Genomic DNA, 22,745 nt, shown 5'->3' with positions numbered 1-22,745 from the left:
TATGCTTAAAAGGTTCAGGAAATCCTCCAACCACTAATTCATATTAAACAATTAGCTTTCCTGACTTTCCAATAGCCAGTGCTATAACTTTTTGTGCAGATTTACAATCAATGCCACTGGGCTGAGAATCCAACAAGCATTTAGCCGGACATAGACCTATATCTCTTACTGCGTCCCAGAGGCCCTTAACAGCTGGACAATGCCATAGTGAATGCACAAGGGAGACAAAATAGTATTGAAAAAGGGGTAGCATATTCTATGAAAACTGTATGATAATTACTGTGGCCAGTAAAAATTATTCTTGGCAAGTATTTTTTTTTTAGTTTACAGCCCTTGGCAGGTGAAACAAAAGGTTAATTTCAGTTATTTTTTGTCCCATTACTATTTTTTTCTAGCGATTTTCTACGATTTTTCTATCTTTGCTTTGCTCATGTTTAACCTGTTGTTTGTGTGATTGTATATATGTGTATGTGTGTGTCTGTGTGTGTGCGTGTGTGTGTGTAGCAGCTGACCTTAAACCAGGCAGTGTGTGTCGAGAGAGAAGAGAGGGCGTTGCAGGTGGCGTTCAGCCCGTCTCCTTGGGACAACACACTGGTGTCTCCAGGCATCACCACAGCAGCATCCAGATCTACACACACAAGCACACACACATGCACAAATACACAGCAAAGAGATAGAGAAAGAGAGAGAGAGAGACAGACAGACAGACAGACAGACAGAAAAGAGAGTAAGAGAAGTAAGAGAGAAAGAAAAATCAAGTTAAGCACATCAAGTGTTATTGTATGTACTATTGGTAAAATGCCAAAGTGCAGGTATCATGGCCATGTATAGTCCTTACAGTTGACAAACACACTGGTATTCCCCATGAGCTCCTCATAAGTGTCCAGGTCCAGGGTGACACAGTGGTACAGTCCACTGTTCAGACGGGTCACATTCTCAAGCACCAGCACATTGGTGTCCGGAGTAATTTCCTTCTACAAAAACACAAAAGAGACTGCTAAATACACATCGTCACTGTCAGGTGAAAACCTTGTACCTCCAAAAGTACAACTTTCAGGAACTTTCAGGAAGAAAAACAGCCTCATTTTTAGCTTGATGACAATCCATTTTCGACATCCAATGGGTTTGCATAAGCCCAAGAGGTCAGAGAATTATTTTCAACCCATAGAGGAGCATGTAATCCTTCAATTGAAGCGAAATATAAATAAAACTGTTACAAGGTTTCCACATTACAACAGCAACATACTGACATACATACTGTACAATACAGTCAACAAAGTAGGCCTACAGTATGCTGTTTGAGTTACTTTGTGCCTCTGGTGAACATGATGAACATGAGAGGGCTGAGTTTCTTACTTCTTCATGTTTGAAGGTGAAGGGCGGTTGAGGATTCCCGTTGCCGCGGCACTGAATCTCAACTGTGTCTCCTTCCTTGATCTCACCCTTGGGTGACTCCACCCACATACTGATGGCAGTGGAGGGGTCTGAAACAGATATGGGAAATAAAATAGAGGCACACGGAGGAAGTTTATCGTTCAGACCCCATGACATGTTGATGGAGGATGTTATAATTGGGCTTTTGGTGGATTGTTTTCAACATGTGTGGGTCCTTCTGATGCATAAGCGACAGAACTTTACGGTTAGGTTTCCCATTAAGGCAATCTGTAGAAAAATATCATGCTTTATAAATGGCTAAGCAGACTCTATACATCACGTTTTAAGACCTTATAACAATATGTAATTGAAAATATATATGAAGGGTTTTATTCAAAAATGCTATATATCCATTTTGGAAAAAATATGCTACCTGAAATTCATCAGGCAACATTTAGAAAACATAAATGATTCTGTCCTCAAAAACTATTTTATAAGCAAATGTCTTAAGATGACTGATAACTTCAATACTAACCCATAATGTGCTTAAATTTCATGACATGAGTGGGTGTCATTTTTTTTTTTCAGTGTGGAACAAAACTCCTCACATGGACTCACACACAGTGATATCACTCATGGCTTATAAAACTACAAATATTTAGTTTAACATTAAAAATATTTGATGTATAGATTGACAGTATTCAGTAAAATCAATAGCTGATATTTTAATGTGGAAAACTCACAGTGTACAGTGATGTTAATACGGTTGGACTCCGTCATCCTGACTCCTCCTGGGACAAAGTAGGTGACCTCGCAGTAGAACAGAGCGTCTTTGTCCTCCTTCATCACTTTCATACTCAGCTCGCTCTTAACTGAGAACAGACCACTGGATTCCCTGGTGACTTGGTACAGCACAGTCACCTCTGGGAGACACAAAAACACACACAAACACACACATAAAAACACGCAAACACACACAAGACAAGAGAGGGAGAGAGATGGAAGTTGAGTGGAAGATATGTTTAACGCTTAAACCATATTCAGCCATATTCAAGCTATAGCCATTTGTGTTCTCACCACCAGGAACGTTCTGCATCGGCATGTTGTCTCTGTACCAAGTGATGTTGGGCCTGGGGAAACCATTTTTGGCCTCACAGCTCCCAATCTGCAGAACAGAAGAAGAGGGGAGGAGAGGAGAGGAGAGGAGAGGAGAAGAGAGGAGAGGAGAAGAGAGGAGAGGAGAGGGACATTTTTTTTTAAAAGAAATAAGTTTTTCCTGAAAATGAAATTTGCATCTCTCCCATGCTCTGGTGTCCAGACTTTTAGTACAATATAGACTCTTACCTTGGATGGGTTCTCATTGCTGACCGAGATCCCTGTATGAACCTGTTCAATGGAAGGAAGCTCCGGCCTTTCTGCAAAGGAATCAAGAAGAAGTATGACTTAAGCGTGTTGCCTTAAGCGTGTTGGCTTTGTACCGACCAGTTTCCTCTGCGGTTTAGCTTTTTCTTTCCCTCAATTCCTCTCTGGCTACTTCAAAGCATTAACTAAGACACACACACACGATGCATGCAGGTTGAATCTTACCGAACACCCTCAGCTGCGTCCGTCCCTCGCCGTTCCCAGCTGTCACACCGTTGATCTGACAGATGAAGTCCAGCTCGTCCTCCAGCTGCACATCTGTGATGATCAGCACCAGCTCTCCTTTGGCTACGGAGCCGATGACCTTGATCCGGTCCGTGAACGGCGTGCCTCGGTCCACGATGTTCGTGGTGGCGTCCTGGTAGTAGATTCTCTGCCTCACACCTAACTGCGTCATCTACGGATCCAAGTTGAGACATGTCAAGCATCACGTAAACAACACACATGTATGTATATGTGTGTGTGTGTGTGTGTGTGTGTGTGTGTGTGTGTAGGTGTAGGGGGGTTTATGAAACTCACATAAAGCCACTGTATCATCAAACCCCCGCTGCCATCAGCGGATGTGAACATGCAGGTGATCTGAACTGTGTCTCCTCTGAACACCTCCACTCTGTCCTCCATGTTCACCTCCACTACAGCCCATGCTGCTGAGAGAGAGAGAGAGAGAGAGAGAGAGAGAGAGAGAGAGAGAGAGAGAGAGAGAGAGAGAGAGAGAGAGAGAGAGAGAGAGGCGACTTGGTTGGTTCTGTTCAACACATTATGGCCTTATATTTCCACCAAAACAGACAAAAATTGTTGGTATCTCTAAAAAAAAAATCAAGAAAATCCCGAAAGAGAGAAATAGCGTAATATGTCAGAACCTGGAAGTTCATATCACGGCTTTAACTAATGATTTCTATCGCTGCGAGAATCTCACATGTTGAAATATGGCACACAAACACACACCCTGAGACATTCTCCAGCCGCACACCCATGATATAAACTGAACAGGAGGCAGGGAGGCAGATAGAGAGAGAAAAAAATAAAAAAAGAAGAGTAGAGAGTCATGATGGGTCAAAGGCAAGAGAGAGATGCTATGAGAGGAATGAGAAGCCCACCCATGTCCACATTAATGTGCTGCATTCCAGTATGTCACCCTCTCACAGGAAGAAAGGCTCAATTTACAGGCAGCATAGTAGCCCCTCTGTTCCTTCTCTGTCTCTGTCTGAGGAATGAGTGGTTTTTCCCCTTCCAGGGTCTCTCGGCGTGACGCATCCCACTATAGGACGGACCCCCAATTACACTTCGCATCGCAGTGTTTCAATACGTGTATGAGAAGCTGCAGAAAGGCGCCGCCCGGAGGGAACAAGGCCGCCAGGTTTGATTTAGCCGTTGCTTGTGCTCCTATTCATTACACTGGTGACTGTAGGCTTTCTCGTGGTAGTGGTAAGTGAATGAAGCGATGGCGGGAGGGGTTTCAGTTTACGTCAACTGCTGTGAGGGAGAAATTCATAGAAGAATGTAGATGTGCTGCATCTAGTGTCCTGCATTTCACTGATGTTTATTTTCTCCCTATCCGTTTCCCCTTTGCTGGGCAGTTATCGTAAATAGGGATTTGTTCTTAACTCAACTTGTATGGAACAAAATAATTAAATAATAAAAAAAATAAGACTTCACTGAAACACCACCACACAGCAAAAATGAATTTTAGCTTCATATTCCATAAAAAAAAAAAAGAGTGGGATAAACAACTTGTTTCCAATGTAGTTTTCACTTGTTTCTAGATAATTTCTAGAAAATTCTTGAAACAATGCAGAATAAGGACTCTATCATAACTGGTATCAAAAGACACTTCATCCAAGTGATTATTTAAACGTGTTGATTTGCTTTGGAAACAAGTGAAACTACCTCAACATACTGGCAGATTTTTTTCAATTGTCTTAAGAAAAATACAATTTTAAGACACGGTAGTAGACCCAAAAGTAAAATGCCTTGTTAAGATGATGCAAGATGATGGAAATGCAAACAATAGAGGAGAAATATCATTGTCTGCCTGACTCATCCCAACAAAATACCAGCACTCCCTGCTCCAAGCTCCTCCATTACATCATTACCCAACTACCTGTCACTGCATTACTTCACCCCATGCTTCTCTCTCCATCTTCATCTGCACACACAGTAAACACTTCCTAAACCCTCAACCTGCTCCCCTCCCTCCACCCCTCCACCTCTGGCTGCTACTTGACCTGCATCTACAGTAAACATGCCTCCCTCCCTCTCTCCTTCACTCCCCCAGTTCTTCCCCCTCTCTCCACCTCCCCATCTCATTCCAAACTCCCCCTTTCCATTTCTCCCTCCTCATTTTCTCCCACCTGCCTCTCCCCTCTCCTGTGTGTTGCTGTTTACCGGCGGCTAATGGAGCCGGACGGAGGCTTTCCTGAAATCCAATTAGCTTCTCCGACAAAGACATTTCCTGGCCATTAGCAATGACAGGACAACGCTGACTCACTCGCAACATCCCCTGCTCCAGCTAAGGAAGGGCCATGGGTAGTGTGCGGAGGGGATACAAATATTCTCCTATTGTACTTTTCAATTCAAACTAGCAGTTTCCCAAACTCTGGCCCCGCCTGTCTGATTGTTGTATAAGGCTTGGATTGTAGCTAGACCTGAGTTACTGGAGGGTATACGTGTTTGCTCTTGGGAATCTTAATCAAATCTCATTAGTTATTCTACCAATATTCATCTCCACAGTGCATCTACCGTATGTATACAGTCAATCAGAGAACCTGGCATCCCAGGGCCTCAGATCGATCCTTTCTGCTGATGAGAAAGTAGATATTGGGATCCATGCAGATTGGATAACAGCCTTAAATCTGTACGACAGAAAGAGCCGAGCAAACCCTCCAATAGTGGCGCAGTGGGAAAGCGAGGCCTCTCCAGCTTTACGAGCTCCCTTTAACAAACAATATGCTTTCTCCTGAAGAGTGTGCGTTTGACCCCAAGAGAGCAATTCCACATGTTGTGTGTGTGATTTCCCCAAGAGGGGAATGTGCTCCGCCCGCTGTAGTAAACATCTGTCTCTGTGTGTGTGTGAGAGGAGAGGAGAGGAGAGGAGGAGAGGAGGAGAGGAGGAGTGGAGGAGAGGAGAGGAGAGGAAAGGAGAGGAGAGGAGAGGAGAGGAGAGGAGAGGAGTGTAATTTAGAACATATGGACAGTGCGGGTCGTGGCAACAGAATACTACGAAGAGCAATGACAGAAAACAGACAAAAAGTCTCATTTTCACACGATGCTGCAGCATGACTTGCTGGGAAACAAATGGCTCAACATCTGCCACAAGACAAACTCAGTGACATCAGTTAATGACAGGATTCCCACACCACAGGGAGACAGGAAACCCCTTATTTCAAAAATAGCAATGTTTAAAGTCACAATGACATGAAAAATGACTCATTTACTTTGTTACTTTTTCCATGCCATAATATACACCTATTTAACAGTAAATGCCAAAATTATTATTTTCTTGTATTTTTATATCAAAATCCCATTACATTTACTTCCTAGAAAACGGTATCACAGATTTTTGAACAATCCCACCCCTCTGCTCCTCCCATCTGTCTCTCTCTAACTGATACCCATTGGTTTATACCCCTCCCCATGTTATGTTATGTCCCGCCCAAATATCCTGTTTCAAAAGGAAATACATCAAATTAAGGAAGCAAGTCATGTCATTTCATTGTGACTTTAAAGTCAAAGAAACACAGATACACAGAAAAAATACCAGAGAAACATACCAGTTAAAAGGAGGTACTTGCCTCCAATTTATATAGCGAATTGAGTCTGGGACAGAAGCACACACACACACATACACACACACACACACACACACACACACATCTCAATTAGTCTGACAGCAGTGATGATTGTGTTGGCAGTCTCCTCTGCCACGGAGACAGCAGCTTCAAAGAGCTCCAGTCGCTACGCAGCTGTAAGGAGGCAGCTACGGCTGATGTGACGATCTGACTCAAGGCTGCAGGTGACGCCTAAACACAAAACAAAAGTCTCGCTTCAGCTGTTCCTTCTAAAACACACCTCGACGCACAGAGGAGGTGGGTTGCATTCAAAGGCACGACAAATCTAGGCCCTCTTAAAGATAAGACAAAATAAGCCCCAACCCAACTTCTCATGAAAGAGAGTGGAGGCAGATGGGATAAGGCTTCAATCTCGAGGGAGAAGCCAAATCAAAGACATTGTGTATCCTGACAAAAGGCCTTGATTTCGCTGTAGACATAACAACCACTGTCTGGTCTGTAGAGAGCGATGATAACAAAGCTTCCTGTCTGGCTTTCTGTGCTTCTGTGGCTCCTTATCCACACCTATAAAACCACCATGTGATGTGTGATGGGCGAACAAGAAGGGGGGAGTGTCAACTATCTTAAATCAGTATGTATTTTAAAACATTTATGGTACCAATGTATATTTCAAACAGACACACTGAGCATCACTGTGACAGGTACAGTAGATAGATGAGAAATGGCATCTGGTTGTTCAAAGGCTGGAATGTGTTGTGAATCTCTGACCATGAAGGTTTAGTTGACACGCTGCAGTCAACCTGCGCTCCCTCTGTCTGTGCTGGCAACTGGCCCAGACCACAGATGGTCAATGGTGAAGGAGAGGAGAGGAAGAGGAGAGGAGAGGAGAGGAGAGGAGAGGAGAGGAGAGGAGAGGAGAGGAGAGGAGAGGAGAGGAGAGGAGAGGAGAAGAGAGGAGAGGAGAGGAGGTTCACCAATACACTGACTGGCATTCAAATCAAATAACCGTTTTCTTTTCACTATCTTACCTATCTCTTTCTCAACTGTAGAATGTCAAATGAAGCAAAAACGACAAACAAAAATGATCAAATGATTTTACTAGACTGGCAAGGCACACTACTGATCTTTAAAAAAACATTAAGAAGTACTTGCTTGAATATCAATCTCTAATTCCAGATCAAAGCTGTGGCGGCCGACAGGGTGATCCCTTAAACACACACACACACACACAAACACAACCTGAGACCATTCAGCCCTGGCGTCTGGGAGTCGTGAGGTGGGACGAACCCATCATAAGTGCAGGGGAATCTGGCATAAACACACACACACACACTCATAAAAAAAAGTCTTTTAACCATAGCTCACTAATCCCTGGGGCAAGTGACTAGTGACCCTGACCTGGAGACATGACTCCAGCAGTAAGCACATCATTACACGCTTTACAATAATCGTCCAAAAGAAACTAGCACATGACACACATCCCACATTGCTGTTTTTCACTCATTACTCTCCATCCAGTTGTTTTAATGATTCAAAGACGGCTTTTCTGCTCTCTCTCCAAATGGGCAGATGCAGGCGACTCTCTACTCCAGAATCCATTAATCTAAACGGCGGAGCAAGCAGTTTTGTTTGCATTACTGAGTGTCCTTATATAATCTGTTTCAACCATCGCTAGTTTAGAAGGTACTGTATTAATATTTACATACCAAGGATTCCCCAGCTAAGACGTCCATTCATGTTTAATTTACACTGGGGCTCTTCTGTCATGTTCTCTGAAGAAAAGACTGAGACTCCACCGAACTCAGACATGAGAGGACGAGTGTGAATATTACATTAAAAGGAAGGAAAGGAGGATAGAGAAATACTGACAGCAGTGTGTCTGTGTGTGTTTTCAGTCATGAACCTAGTTTTAATTACTTCCCCAATTAGCTTATCCTGTCAGGTGAGAGCAATGCTGAGAAACACAGTGAACGTAAAGGCAGCAAAAGCAGCAAAGATGTGGGGGCATCAGTTTAGTCCACTTAAAAAAATAATGAGGACCGTACAAACCGCAATCACAATTACATTAAATTAGTTTCTGCTGTGTTTTACTGAGAAACAGCCATTCATGCCTCGGGGTATGTTAGTTAAAACCAGATTGCTGTAATATGAAGTGACAACTCAGCGGCATGTTTCCAGCCTTGTCACATCTAAGAATAACAATGGCCTATCGAGCTGGTTTGCTTACATGATACAGCAGAATTGCGGTGCGTTGACCCGACCGGCAGCAGAAATAGCAGCCCTACTTCAGGACTGGGTGTGAGAGAGGGAGCATGGGAAAACAGTGCCTCAGTCAGGCTGCTCTTTGTACGATGTAAATAGGCCCGAGCAGGCTGAATAGAGTGTAGAGTTTACATGAGAAAACAAGAGAGATAAAAGACGAACAAGAGAGGATACGAGAAAGAAAAGAGAGAAGTAGAGCGAGGGTAAAGGGGGAGAAAACAGGGAGGCAGATGGAGAGCTAGATGTGCGAAGAAGAGGGCGGTTGGGTTTATGCCGAGTGTATTGTGCTGTGTTTGAGAGTTGCGGTAGCTTCTGACACTTATGACACTAATCCTTCAACAGCACACGTATCTGGCAGGCAGACAGAAATGGTACCAAGCTGAAGATAACAACTGTCACTCTATCTCTAACGCAGCCACTAAGGTGAGAGTGACTGAGAGAGATTCACAATGCCACTGTCAACTCCAAACTAGCATTCCCCGACCTTCCACTTTCATTTCTACTGATAAATTGAAGGTTGTTAAGTTTATACAAGTGTCCCAGAAAAACACCACCTTTTACTGAAGTCAAACCATCAGCCTTCTGGCTCCTTGGCATACAAATGCTCTGCATGACTGGTGTTAAAAATCTTTTTTTGATTCTGCTTTTCCAATAAAATATAATTCCAAGCACCAAACGTAAATATTGTCGTCCCCCCACGAATGATGCAGGCTCCATTTGGGCCAATCAGTAGCAAGATGCATCATCACTTCAAGTCTCATCAGAATCGGACTAGTGGTGCAGCAGTTATGGCCTTTCAAAGTTTTAAACTTTAATTATAATGCTCCCATCTGGCCAATCAATGTATTTTTTTAAACACCAGAACACAGTGCCAAAATGCATCATCCCTCCAAGTTCCGTTAGACTGGTGGTGGCTGAGATATCACATATGAGTTTAAAATTTTGTCCTTCAATTATAGCATCCCCATTATCCCAATTAGTGTGATTTTTAAATGCTGCAACACATTGCAAAGATGCATCACCCATCCAAGTTTCATCAAAATGAGACCAGTGATGTCTGAGATATCTGAGGTATCACCTGGCCTGATGGACAGATGGAGTCAGATGGAGATGCAGGCCGATCTCTAGTCATCCCCATACGTGGATCCATCTCCAGAACAGTAGCCACACTTAGCTCAGCTCAACTTGGCCTGGCTAAATGGTGTAAAAGAATCTTATAAGACATTCCTAAAGATGTAAACACTGTGGGCCTTGTCAGATGTTCATCAATCACATTAGTCCTACGATGTACCCCAAGGCATTTTAACACACACCACAGAGGGCACTTGCCTTTAATAAGGCACTCAGAACCATCAAAGGACTGACTCATGAATCCCACACATACCATCACACGACTCTGGCAAGGCAGGCATACTCCATTTCTATGAAGTGAACATGCAACAGAATTTAAGTTGCCATGCATAAGCCACTAGAATGAAAGAATGTCAGATGTTCTACAGTAAACACCCTGGTGATAAATAGATATGATTTCTGCAGCCATTACTCTTTAACACTGTAGATTTTGTTATGCTATTTTGAAATCCATCTAGCAATCCTGTAGCTATAATGCTGCAAAGAGAACTGACAGCTTCTTTGATCCCAGGTGTGTGATGGTAATGAGCAGGGACCCCAGACACCAGGCTCCATGGCCCTAATATATTTTACTCTTCATTTCTTGTCTTTTCTCATAAATATGTATGGACTTTTTCTATTCACTTGCATTGGCTCTCACCAGTTATCATATCAAAGCTTTCATTTATAAATGAGGACTCTTGAGACCTAATTAAAGTCACAAAGACACAAAGAGACATTGCTGAGGCTAGTTCTCAGGGCAGTGACCTTGGGTTGAGCTGGATATCACTACTGTCATGGCTCTATTCCCACTCTTCCCTCACTCTGCTGAGGAGGACAGCACCAGCCAATAGCACCATTCAGAAATAGCATCTAGAAACTAGACGCCAGAGGAATTCATTTTAGATGTGAATGGATCGAGATAGGTAGAGTACAGTGTAGTAATCCAGATGTCATCTATCAGTGCCAAATGGTGTGCAGCCATGCGCCATATACATAGCCAAAAAACCTGAAAATACAAACTTTTCATATCTATAGGAAACACGTCTATAGAAACTACTGTAAGTTGTCCAGGATCGGTCTAGTGTGTGGATCCTGTGTGAGTTTCAGGTGATGTTTTATTTGCTGTGTGCAGGAGACAATGAGACAGACAGCAGCAGCTGCACCAACCACAGCGGACTGCACATTCCCACGATGCCTGAGAGAAGGCAAGGTCGGCATGTCCCACTGACCTGCCAGCCACTTTTCCTAACACACACGTGTGTGTGTGTTACACACACACACACAGCAATCCCCAGGGTGCTGGAGCCAAAGGCGTGCAGTATCCACTCAACATGCCATCAAAATTAACGATTTACAGAGGCAGAGGAGACGGAGGATAGAGGGAAAGTAAATACAGTTGGGAGGATCAGACTGGACCACACAGCGGGGGAGACAGGGAGGGAGTCGCTCTGATTTCCCCTGGTGAGGCTGATCCCACTCTATATTCCCTTTCAGCGGACCACCTGTTGCCAAGATCAGATCAGGCCAGACCCGGCTCGGTCCTCAGCACTCCAGACTCCAGTGAATCACCACTTTTAAAAGCCTTGGCTGGATCTCCCATAAATATTAGCGATGACTATAATAATGTTAATTCTGTTGGGTGTGATGGTGTCCTAGAGGTAAGAGAGGCAGGCATGTGACCAGAGGGGCGGCAGCTGAAGACCCAAATCTAGGAGGGGAAAGTGAATGAGAAAAGCTGTTGCTTCCCTCAACAACTACAGTACAAGAAAGGTGCGCTTGAGCCAGGCATTCAGTTGCTCTGTGGCCATCAGTAGAAGACTGTGGTTGCAAGGGGAGGGAGAGCAGGTGCGAATGTGTGTAATTGTATGAGTGTGAAGTGTGGAGGTGCTGAAAAACAGCATGATTCAACTCTCATACAGGGAGAGTCAACTTTCCCCGGATGAATAAAGGTTAAAAAACAGCACTTTTTCTCCTGGGAGCAGGGATGAACCGCAGGAATGACACACTTCATACCGCAACTGCATGGTTCAAATATCATCTATGTGCATATGCGATGTATGTTCAAAATTGTCAAGGGAACAGTTCTGGATTAGTTTTAAAGAGTGTTGGACTAGCATCAAAACGACGTTGGAGCCGTCTCAGATCACAGCTGTGAAGAGTAGACCACCACAGGTTCACTGACCTCAGGCTAATCCCTCTTTGATAAGCGGTTCTTTGGTCTTCCTTCAGCAGACGCACACCAAAGAGAGTTCACTCTGTTCCCCAGCCTTTGATAAATACTTGGCAACAAGACCCACTCCCCTTTACTCAGAGTTTCCAAACCCAGCTATTTTGATATACCCCCCTGCCCCCCCACACATAAAATATGTGTTCTACATGACTTCTGACTTCATGTGAGATGTGGTCAGCTTCCCATGTCCAACTCCACGACTCCTCCAATATTAAAACAACATAGTTAAATGACATCTTTCAATTCTGTGCTTATGTGTGTGCCATGCCTGTGTGTGTGTGTGTGTGTGTGTGTGTGTGTGTGTGAGTGTTCTGAGTGGAGCTCAGTGGGCCTCTCCCCTCAAGCCTGCTCCCATGGTGGTACAAACGTCCCCTCCATCCCCTTTCCCACGTCCCAGACCAAAAAACAGTCTCCGAATCAGCCACTGTGTAAGCAGGCAGAAAGAAAATAACACAAGCTGCTCAGAAGTATGGGAAAGGCCAACAGGGATGGTATTTTTGTGCGGCATTGATGGTGATGATAAAGAGAGAGGGAGAGAGAGAGAGAGAGAGAGAGAGGTCCCATGACATGGCTTCACAAGTATGAGATGTGCGTTGCTTGCTGCTGGCATAGACAGGCTAAAGATAGAATGCTCTGGAAGCTAGCAAGCACAGTTCAGACAGATACACACACACACATACACACACACACACACACACACACACACACACACACACACACAGGAAGCTATTTGCCCATCGACTCACAGGATAAGGTATTCGGCAGCAGCTCTCTCCTTTTTTGGTGCACGCTGAATGTGGCATGAATGAATTACAAAAGGATGTTTGGCTGGATGTTCGGCTGGTCTGTGTGTGTGTGTGTGTGTGTGTGAGTGTGTGTGTGTGTGTGTGTGTGTGTGCAGGTGTGTGTCTGTGGATATACAGTGTGTGTGTGTGTGTGTGTCGGAAGTATCTGTACATGCTTTGGGCCAAAGATCAAATAGAGATATCACCTTTGTAAAGGAGCCAATTTTGCTTAAGGAAAAGCTCTGACAGCTATTGTGTTGCACATCAATATGCAATATGGCAATCTTGTGTTTTATAATCCTTATGCAAATAAAAAAATGTAAAAAAAACCCAAACACATTCCCTATTGCTTCTGTATATCATGCATATATACACATATGACCAGTAGTCCATGGTGAAAATGGATAGTGCAAATATTTGATTTCAGTCTGCCCTCAGGGCCGATGCAAATAGACACTTTTTCATATAGCGCTCGGTAATAAAATTATAACCAAACCACTGAGGAAGTCCTGTTTGCACATAAAGTATGGGCAAAGCAGGCTGAATGACTGGGGGAAGGTGCGGTCCTTACAATGTTCCCAACACACAATACAAAAATTATTCCTAAATCGCTGCAACAAGCATTGTTTTAGATAAACATGCTTACACATGTCTACATCTCCTACACACTAAGCATTTATAACATGTACAGCCGCCATTAAGTAGTGGAGAGACTCTTCAATGTGTGTGTGTGTGTGTGTGTGTGTGTGTGTGTGTGTGTGTGCTTGCGCGCGTGTGTGTGTGTGGTCCCCAACACTGTGGAAGATGAGTCATGGGTAAAAATGTTTGTTATTAAGCTGTCCAGACAAATATGATTTTAATCACACTTGCAGCATCTCAAGTTCTCACAAAGCTTTGACTGTTCATTAAGCATAAATAAAAAAAGGACATGCGGTTTCAATATCTCACATGTTGTGTTCTGAGCTCCTGGGTATTTCTACGGCATGATGAAGCAACCAGATGAAACAATGATCTCTTTTTACTGCATCAGCTGTTTCTACACGAGGAATGCTGATTAAAATGGATTGAATTGAACTGAATCAAATCATAACAGCTCACTTGGTATTGAATGTCTGGTGTAATAGGTGGAAAAAGCCTCTCAATAATCACAGCTCAAACAGAAGGGACACAACCTGTGATGCAAAAATAATTTAGAAAATGTAAATTAATGGATAGATTGATAACAGAAAACATAGATTGATAGAGGATAAAACCCTATAAATGTAGACCTTAGTTATCCCATAGACAAACACTAAAGCCAGAGTGCAAACCATAAAAGTTAACAGTCGCGTCACCAGTAATCTACTGTAACTAAACACTGTGAAGCCACAGGATCCACATCAGTCTCCTCTGTGGAGTCAGCAAGGCAGTGCCGTGGCTCAGGCCTGATAGGTTGCATTAGGTTAAAAGGGTCCTAATGTGCATTAGATCAGCACAGAGCGTTGTTTCAGGAAAACAACATCCATTATTAAGCAGGGCGTTGAACCATGGGAGAATAGGAGGAGGCAGAGATTCTGACAAAAGGCCAAGCGATCTTCTCTGGTCTCCACTTATGCCAGTCAGACCCGCTCCCACAGGACGACTTCAGATCCAGGGCTCAAACAGAATCTGAAGCAGCTGAAGCTTCACAGTTCAGACTTGGATCTGGAGCCTGTTGACTCTCAGCTCTCAGCTCAATTCTCTGCATTTGCCCTAGTCTTCTTTCTAGCAAGATTTCCCCCAAACAAAGTCCAGTCCAGACCAAGACCCCCTACCCCCCAACCCCACCCCACCATACAGAGTAGGGCTGAACGATATTGACATAAAATTGCAATTATTTGACAGAATATTACAACTGCAATTTAAACTACGATTCAAATCATCAATTCATATATCAAGTTATTCTTGTCTTTTTAGAACTTTAAAAAGAAAAGTGATTTCGTTAAAAAGAAATAGATGTCAGTGTGCAGGATTTACTGAGTTTGAGTATGATGAAAGGTTTTCACCAATAGCGTACAGCGAATTCATGGACCAAAGATTACGCTGAGCACTAAAACCCCTTGTTTAGAAACATCATCCTGCCTTAGTTGCAACCTCCAGTCCCATTTCTTGCGACACATCAGTCACTGTCCACAACATTATATTATTGATATATATCACTTTCACTTGCCAGAGGGACAGGAGCTGGCCCTCTACAGCAATTATCCACGGCGCCTGGTAAAAGAGCAGCACTGGGGTCTCATCTTTATCACACTCTCTATCACATCTCCATCATAAAAGCAAATACACAGAGAGAGCAGTGTGGAGAGGTGGGGCCTCCACTGGTCCTCCACTGGCCAAGCAGTGAGTGTTTTTCTCACATCGGCAACACTTACCAGGGGGACAGAGAGCGCTCTGTGTGTGTTTGACCTCAGAGCAGAGTTAAGGGGTTGAGGAGCACATAAATCACAGTGCCAGGATGGAAGAGAGACCTCAGCAATGGACTTCTCCACCAGAAATCAAAGCGTAGCAGCCGATGATTGAGTTGAGGTCTACGGATGAGATCATTCTTCATTCCTTTGCAGCCACTATCAATGATCTTTATTCAAACCAACATGATAATATTTTCTAGGCCTTGTGCAACATGTTCTATATGACATCAAACCATCTGCAGTGATTTTCCCTCGCATAGAATATAGTATCTTGACCACCAAAGTGAAAAACATCACAGAGGGCTGAGGAAGATTGAAATAGCCGCCTCTGCTCTGGTTTCATATTGACATTCAGTTTCACCTCACAAATCTGAAGCACATGGCCTGTTCTCCTCCTCAATGCTGTGAACTGTTCTCATGAACACTCTTCACTGTACATCATGCAGGACGAAATCAGCCAGACAACAAGCTTTTCACTGGCCACTTTGCTCAGAATTTCACATACATTGCAACAGCACTGCATGTGTGAAATGAGATTTTGCATCTGAACTCTTTCCCTGGGTGTCATGCTCAAATGGTGACAAGATCGGAAGGGTTAGGACCCGGGATAATCTTCGGAAGACATCTTCCTGAGGAGCCAACATCCGGAAAGTCCATTCACATACATTAGGTATTGATAATTTCTTAAGTCCTTCTTCAGTAGCCTCGTCTTCCTGCCATCTTATCAGTGTTAGAGACGACTTCTTCTTCAGATACTAGCTTTGGTTCAGCTTCTGACTTTGACCCTGCCTTGTATCCTGTTGCATTTATGTCTGTGATGGATTCTGATGGATTTACGCTTGCCAATATCACCGATTTGCTGCCTGGATGTCCTGTAGCTCTTTGGATGCTCATGTCTACAACTTCCTTCTTTGACAAAATTTTAGAGATATTCATCTGATAATGGATAAAAACAGACCTCTGAGGCGTCCTGGTGGCCTGGGACCTTTTTCGCATGTCACCCCATCTCTCTTTCCCAATCTTATCTGTCTCTCTGTACTGTGTCTACCAAATAAAGGCAGAAAAAGCCAAAATAATCTTATTGGTACTGGATTTATTGTAGCTTTTACTAAGGAGTTTTTAACCTGCCACCTGAAAACCAAGAGCTAAGGGTTTGGACCACACAACATTAACAACATTATATCCGCCTGCGCCCATGTGTACGTATTTGTGTTTGTGCTCGCATTTCTGTTTGTGCTGTCACTCAGACCCTCTTCATTAACAACACTGTGGAGAGCAGCACTGCATCATCAGAGGACTACATTCATACTTAGGCAGCCAGACCACAGAAATCATGCCAAGAGCCATATTTAATAGCTGGATTTCATTTGGTGCACATAATCGCACCACATTTTAATCCGAAAATAGTCTGAGGCAGCCAGAGCTGGCTCACATCACCCCCGTCTGAGAAAACAGGTCTGGAGAAGAGAACAATTGTGGAGACATTGTACAACCAAGATGTTTGTTTTCAGAGCATTAGAGCAGCTGCTTGCAGGCTGATGTGTGCAAGCTTTGAATGATTTCCTTCTACGGTATCATGTTATTCATGATGGAATGGTAACCACAGACATACTGACAAATGAACCGACAACATCCTGAAAACAAGTGAAGTACATCACCAAAGAGACTGTCCAATGATCAAAGTTATTAAAAGTGGGACGTAAATATTGTGTGCCCGAACAAACAGAGCTTCTGGCAACTGTCTTTTGTCAAACAGTGGAGACACCAGCAATCGGCACATCTAAAAGGAACCATTTTCTAAATTGGCAGACTTTACCAAAGTACCTTTTTTTGTATATTTCTTATCTCTCTGGTAATTGTTTCCCTTTTATTCGGAGCTGTAGGTCAAGATAGGCCTTTTATATAACAGGGGGTCATGTTGGCTCATTTGATAACTGATGAATACACTGTCTGTGACAGTTTTTCAAAATAAAAAATGTTAATCGCAAAAAAATAAACAGTGGAGACACTGCACACCTCTGACAACTGATGAGCAACAGCTTAGGAATGCAGACCAAATATTTGCAATAGGAATGCAAGAAATCTTGTGGTATAATGGGGCAAATTAGTTGTCTTACAATCTTACAATAAATTAAGCAAAGTGTGTGAGTTTGACAATGACACAAAGTTAATTTTTTTTTTTTTTTTTTTTTTTTTTGGAAATATGTTCATATACAGGATGTATGTAATATACACATGCCCCACATATCACACATATATCCCATGTGACAGTGTGGATGGTGTTGATTACACCGTCTCATTAAACCTCCACACCCTTGGAAGGGTTAAGAATGTTCACTATTTCTTAAAGCCAAAAGACTGTGTACCAACCAATCATCTTGACACCGGAGTCAGTGTGACTGACAGGATTGGACAACTGGCTGGTCTGTGGCCAATAAGCAACCTATGACCCAGAACAGGGGAGAAAGCAAATTGGACCATTTCCAATAAACGCCTGATCTCAAAAATGGTTGCACTGCATTGGCAAATGTCTGTACTGTTACCTAAAAAACTGCTCATGCAAGCAAAACATTCACCCTGCCTTGTTATTATCACCATATCCTGTTGGAAAGATATGGTAGCATTTAATATTGAAACTGCACATGGATTCAAGTGCTGTAGAATATTTACTAATAAATTCTGTGACTACTGTATTCAAAATTCACTTGTGACATCTTTTATGTACAGATAACATAAAAGTCTGCCTCCAATAATGGTCTGTCACCAATAAATACCTCGTTATCTTGGTTGTTGTGGCAAATAAACAACTAGATATTATTGGGCATTTCTGAATCAAAGGTCTTTGTTTGGGATGGAAAAATCAATATCTAATTCATTTTTAAATTCTTCCCATTGAACCACTCCAGAAAACAATATTTTGTAACAATCTTTTTCCCCTTCTACCCTTAATAAAAATTAAAAAAAGAAACTCTGATTACTTATTCCTATTGAAGGCTTAGCTGATGAAGACTGTGATATACTGTCGGTTAGACTACTGCTGACAAAATGTACTTTGGACAAAAGCGTCTGCTAAATGACATAATGTAATGTAATGTAATTGTGCTGTCATGGTTATTAGCTCCCATGGTGACCCACATCTTCAGGTTGTCAGGTTGGCTTTAGGCTGCCTGTATCTGTGTATCTCAGTTACAAGTAATATTCTAAATTTATACAGAAAGAATTCTCCCTTGGAGTCAACATGAAGTTAAATAAAACTGAACTGAAACGGCGCAGGATGACAACCCACAGCCTCTCTACAGTCCGGATCTAACATAAACTGGCAATAATCAGAGGAGACATTCAATATCATTCAGGTAGACTGCAAAGCTATTACTTAGGACTGGCAAAATTACACCGTAACAGTGTGTTTAGCCTTCTCTTACATTCTTAGATTCCACTCCACGCTGAAAACAAATGGATTGAGTGGAAATCGAGGCGGGCAGTTTCTTTTTAGGTCTGAGACGTCCAGCCGCTGTCGTAACAAGCTGCCGGCATGCTAAGTGTTTGTTTGCAAAGCTGCTTGCCTCCTGTGGGTTGACCCATTAACACCAGCAACACGGACGCTACCTGGGAATAGAATGGAATAGAATAGAATAGAATAGAATAGAATAGAATAGAATAGAATAGAATAGAATAGAATATTGCCCATCCTTTCTCCATGATCCAAACTCCAGTCTCTATGCCTATTCTAGTGCTGGGCAGGCAGCTGGTCCCTCTGCTTTTAGAGCCCTATAAAAAGTGATACGATCCTCTGTGGCCAAACACAAACCGCAATTATTACTTTTGTGCATCAAAGTGTGCCAGAAAAACACACCAAAAATCCATACGCAATTTTGTGGAGAGGACAAAAGCAATGTTGCAAGAATATTTCTCTGCAGCTTGCACTGTCGGGAGTGAGGGTTAATTTTAGGTTAGAAATTTCAAGCAGAAATTGAATATAAATGTAATACAAGTGATTATTCACTCGGCCTCAGACTAGCAGACTGGTTCCCCCTGCACCTCTTCACCGCCTCTTACATAATCAGAGAAAAATCTCCTCACTGACCGATGATGTTGATGTTTTTGGCTGGTCACACATCTCTTAATTTATCTAAATAAAAGTCCAAATGTCATGCCTCTGGAGGATGAAGCATGAGTTTATTGCTTAGCAGATACAACATAGTATAGTTAGTTTGGTTTGTTGTTTTAACCATGACCCAAGATGAGCTTTGCAAGCCATTCTGTGGGGTAAAATTCCATTTAGTACAATAACCTCGCTGCACTCAACAAGCTACCCCAGAAGTCCAGGGAAAGATCAGGAGCGGAAGGAGAAAGAACAAATACTCAGCTTCATATTCAAACCATATATTCAAACCAGTGACAATGATAAGGCATGGAAAATTAGGCAGGTTTGATAATGGACAGAGCTGAAACAGACAAAAAAAGTTCTCAGAGCTTTGGTGATAGGTGCTTGCTGTCCAATCCATTCCTCAGTATTTCCATGAACTCCTTGCATATCTGCACTTCGTTAGAGAGGCCATAGTGTAGCGTCCCATAATGTTAAACCGCTGGAGCAGGTAGGGGTTCAGCGCTCAGTCGGGGTTCGAGCGCTGCATACCAGCTGCTTTCCACTTGCCAGCTTAGTAAAACGCAATTCTCCACTACTTCTAAATGACTTCCAAATGGGGGCATTGGAGCTGCAGCCCCAGTACCTGTCCAACGAATTGTGCTCTGGATGCAAAATCTCAGACAGAGAACAGGCCCATGTCCTACTTTCCTACAGCATGTACAATGTTTAGAACTCATCTAAGCATTCATAGATGTAGAAGAATTCCTCATGGGATTGTATTTTGGTTGTGGCTTGATCGTTACCAACATTTTCGTTTTCTTGGTGCGATCTGATTCTAGGCCTCTGTGCCAATATACATTAATAGCTTTACAGATATATTGGATTAACAATCTGAAGGTTTTTTCATTAATATAACTCCTTGAAACACACTGCATCAGTAGAACTCAAAAATGCAAAATCTTTTTCTATTTCTTGTTAGCAGCTACTTAGCAAATTATAGTACTGTCACTCTCATTCTACGTTCTGTAGAGAAGACAGACTGAAAATGTATTTGAGTTCATCCTCTTATTAACACCTTTAAGACCAGCTGTTTGTTACTTTAACCACTTTAACAACTTTATTTCCCTACAGCTTATCTCTTGACGATCACTTTGAGCTGTTGCGTGCCTCTGGGCGACACAACTCACCAGCAAGTTATGAATATAGCACAACTGAAAGGGAGGCATGAGCTACCACCGTGCTATCAGCACCATAATGCCTGCAGCAACATACTGAACATTATGCTCTCAAATAATTACCGCAGTAGATGAATGCGTTCGAATTGCATGCATGCAATCATGTGTTAACTAGAAAGTGAAATAGAGAAAGTTAAAGTTCTGCAGTGTGTCAGCGTCACTAGCAGTGAAAGAGTAATTTGACCCTTTGAGCAAAATAAAACATGATGACAAAGGATCATTAAGCTGAGAAAGAGAATGTGGCTGGGAGAAGGGGCTACTGAGACCTGAGGGGGCACAAGGTCTGTGTGTGTGTGTGTGTGTGTGTGTGTGTGTGTGTGTGTGTGTGTGCGTGTGTGTGTGTCTATGTGATAATGAAAACTTCAGTAATCTGAGCCTAGCCTGTGCCTCCCTGGGAGTGTGTGTTATGCAGACTGTGAGGGCGCCAGGTGTATGCAGCTGTCTGCCTGTTCGAGGAACTTCAAAGACCTGCAAGAGCAGTGTAAGTGGTAACAGTCAGTGGAGGAGCGGCTAGGTAGAGGCTAGCATCTGAAGGTGATCTCTAAACTTCTTGATATGAATGGGTTTGCCCTACAGCCAAATATAGAGCATATAGATCAGAGTACACCGAGGCTGTCCGACGCGCTTTGAGGCTATCTAATATGACTTACAGATGAAATGCCTCATTGCACATCTGCAGACAAGGCAGATATTGTGTTAAAAATGAAAAACCAGTGTTGCCCAAGAGTACTTGGGCAACACTGGTTTTTCATTTTTTGTTTCATAAAGCCTATCTATAGTGAAAAATTCGGAGTTTTCTGAAAGCAGTTCGTCAGTGGCAATTACAAAATCACTGTAAAAAGATGACTGACAGATGTTTAGCAATTTGAAACCACCTAGTTTATGACTTAAAATGTTTTTTCCGCTGGGGAAAAAATGCTGACAAAAGGGTGGCATTTTCCCCTATCTGATAACTGAAGTGAACAAGGAGGAATATCAACTTCCTTCCTTCCCTCTGAACAATAAACAATTGTAGGACCACTGGCTTTGGCACAAAAAAAGTGTTGATGTTAAAGATATCATTCAGCAAGCCTTGATTGCATATTTTGTTTGATTGCTTGAGCTACATTATACAAGCAACCACTTGGAGTTAGATAGTGAGCTGAACACATACACAACATGGCCCTGATGACAACAGCACAGGGGCCTGGGAGCTTTCTGCACCAATAACAGCTGACTGACCCCCCACCCCCCTCCCTCCACTGCTGGTCTGCTGTATTGACCCAGGTAATGGTGATAATGGATGTTATTCACATCAATAGGAAGATCAAACAGTAAAAGGAAACCTTTTGCTTCTAAAAAATCATGCTCCCAAGTGCGCAGCATCAATCCATTCTATGGTCCAGCAGCGAGCATCGGGATCAAAACATTGTTTCCATTAAAACACTTGAAAACACTTGAAAACACATGTAGCGCTTCTTTTGGCTTTCATGGTCTAACACTAAGGAATCCATTAACTTCTAAACGGTTTTCTGGATGTGTGTGTTTTCACTTGCTCTGATCTGATGTCACTCTGTACAACTGTCATGTGTTACCTGGAGGAGCTGCACAGCCTCACTCTAAGGTATTTTAGCCTGCCTGTGGTTAACAGTGTGGGATTATAATCTATAGGCTGGTGGCGGGAGGTACTCGTCCAGCAGCTAACTGTTTCCTATCCTGAAGCCTAATTGCACCCTTCCTGGCCCCTATAAAGATACAGTAAGTGCAGCAATTGTTAGTGTGGTTGCTGGATTAGTATTTAAGCAGTAAGTATACTTTTACTGCTACGGGAATGTTGCTTTAAAAGTCTAGAGCATCCGATTAAAACCTTCATCTACGGGCCTGGTTTAGCAACACAGAAAATGTCTGTTTTTACATCTCTGAGGAGAGGCAGAGTGACCCTTCTGAGGAGCTAGTCTGCTCACATGGGAGATGATAATACTTACAAAATTACTTTAATGCAAGAAAGTAAGATTTATTTAAGTTTGCTCAAGGAGTAAAG

The 22,745-nt window shown here is 42.8% G+C and overlaps 1 protein-coding gene across 3 annotated transcripts in view; it reads right to left on the bottom strand.

The window, feature by feature from the left end:
* The window catches only part of mcamb (melanoma cell adhesion molecule b), a 35,755-nt gene that overhangs the window by 7,692 nt on the left and 5,318 nt on the right, over positions 1-22,745 (bottom strand). For all 3 annotated transcript variants that reach the window (XM_071520539.1, XM_071520540.1, XM_071520542.1), the window contains exons 2-9: positions 3,316-3,443; positions 2,962-3,193; positions 2,719-2,789; positions 2,452-2,539; positions 2,118-2,297; positions 1,357-1,484; positions 839-974; positions 513-628 (exon numbers count right to left, since the gene is read on the bottom strand). In XM_071520539.1, the coding sequence (XP_071376640.1) occupies positions 513-628; positions 839-974; positions 1,357-1,484; positions 2,118-2,297; positions 2,452-2,539; positions 2,719-2,789; positions 2,962-3,193; positions 3,316-3,443 (1,079 nt within the window). The remainder of the gene's footprint in view (positions 1-512; positions 629-838; positions 975-1,356; positions 1,485-2,117; positions 2,298-2,451; positions 2,540-2,718; positions 2,790-2,961; positions 3,194-3,315; positions 3,444-22,745) is intronic.

The sequence above is a fragment of the Centroberyx affinis genome, unplaced genomic scaffold (genome assembly GCF_046629955.1).
Source record: "Centroberyx affinis isolate AG114_WGS23_722 - 3 ecotype Tasmania unplaced genomic scaffold, CSIRO-AGI_Caff_v1 ptg000807l_1, whole genome shotgun sequence".
Taxonomy (NCBI): domain Eukaryota; kingdom Metazoa; phylum Chordata; class Actinopteri; order Beryciformes; family Berycidae; genus Centroberyx; species Centroberyx affinis.
Note: the sequence above shows the minus strand (reverse complement) of the source record. Positions and strands in the feature narration are given on the sequence as shown.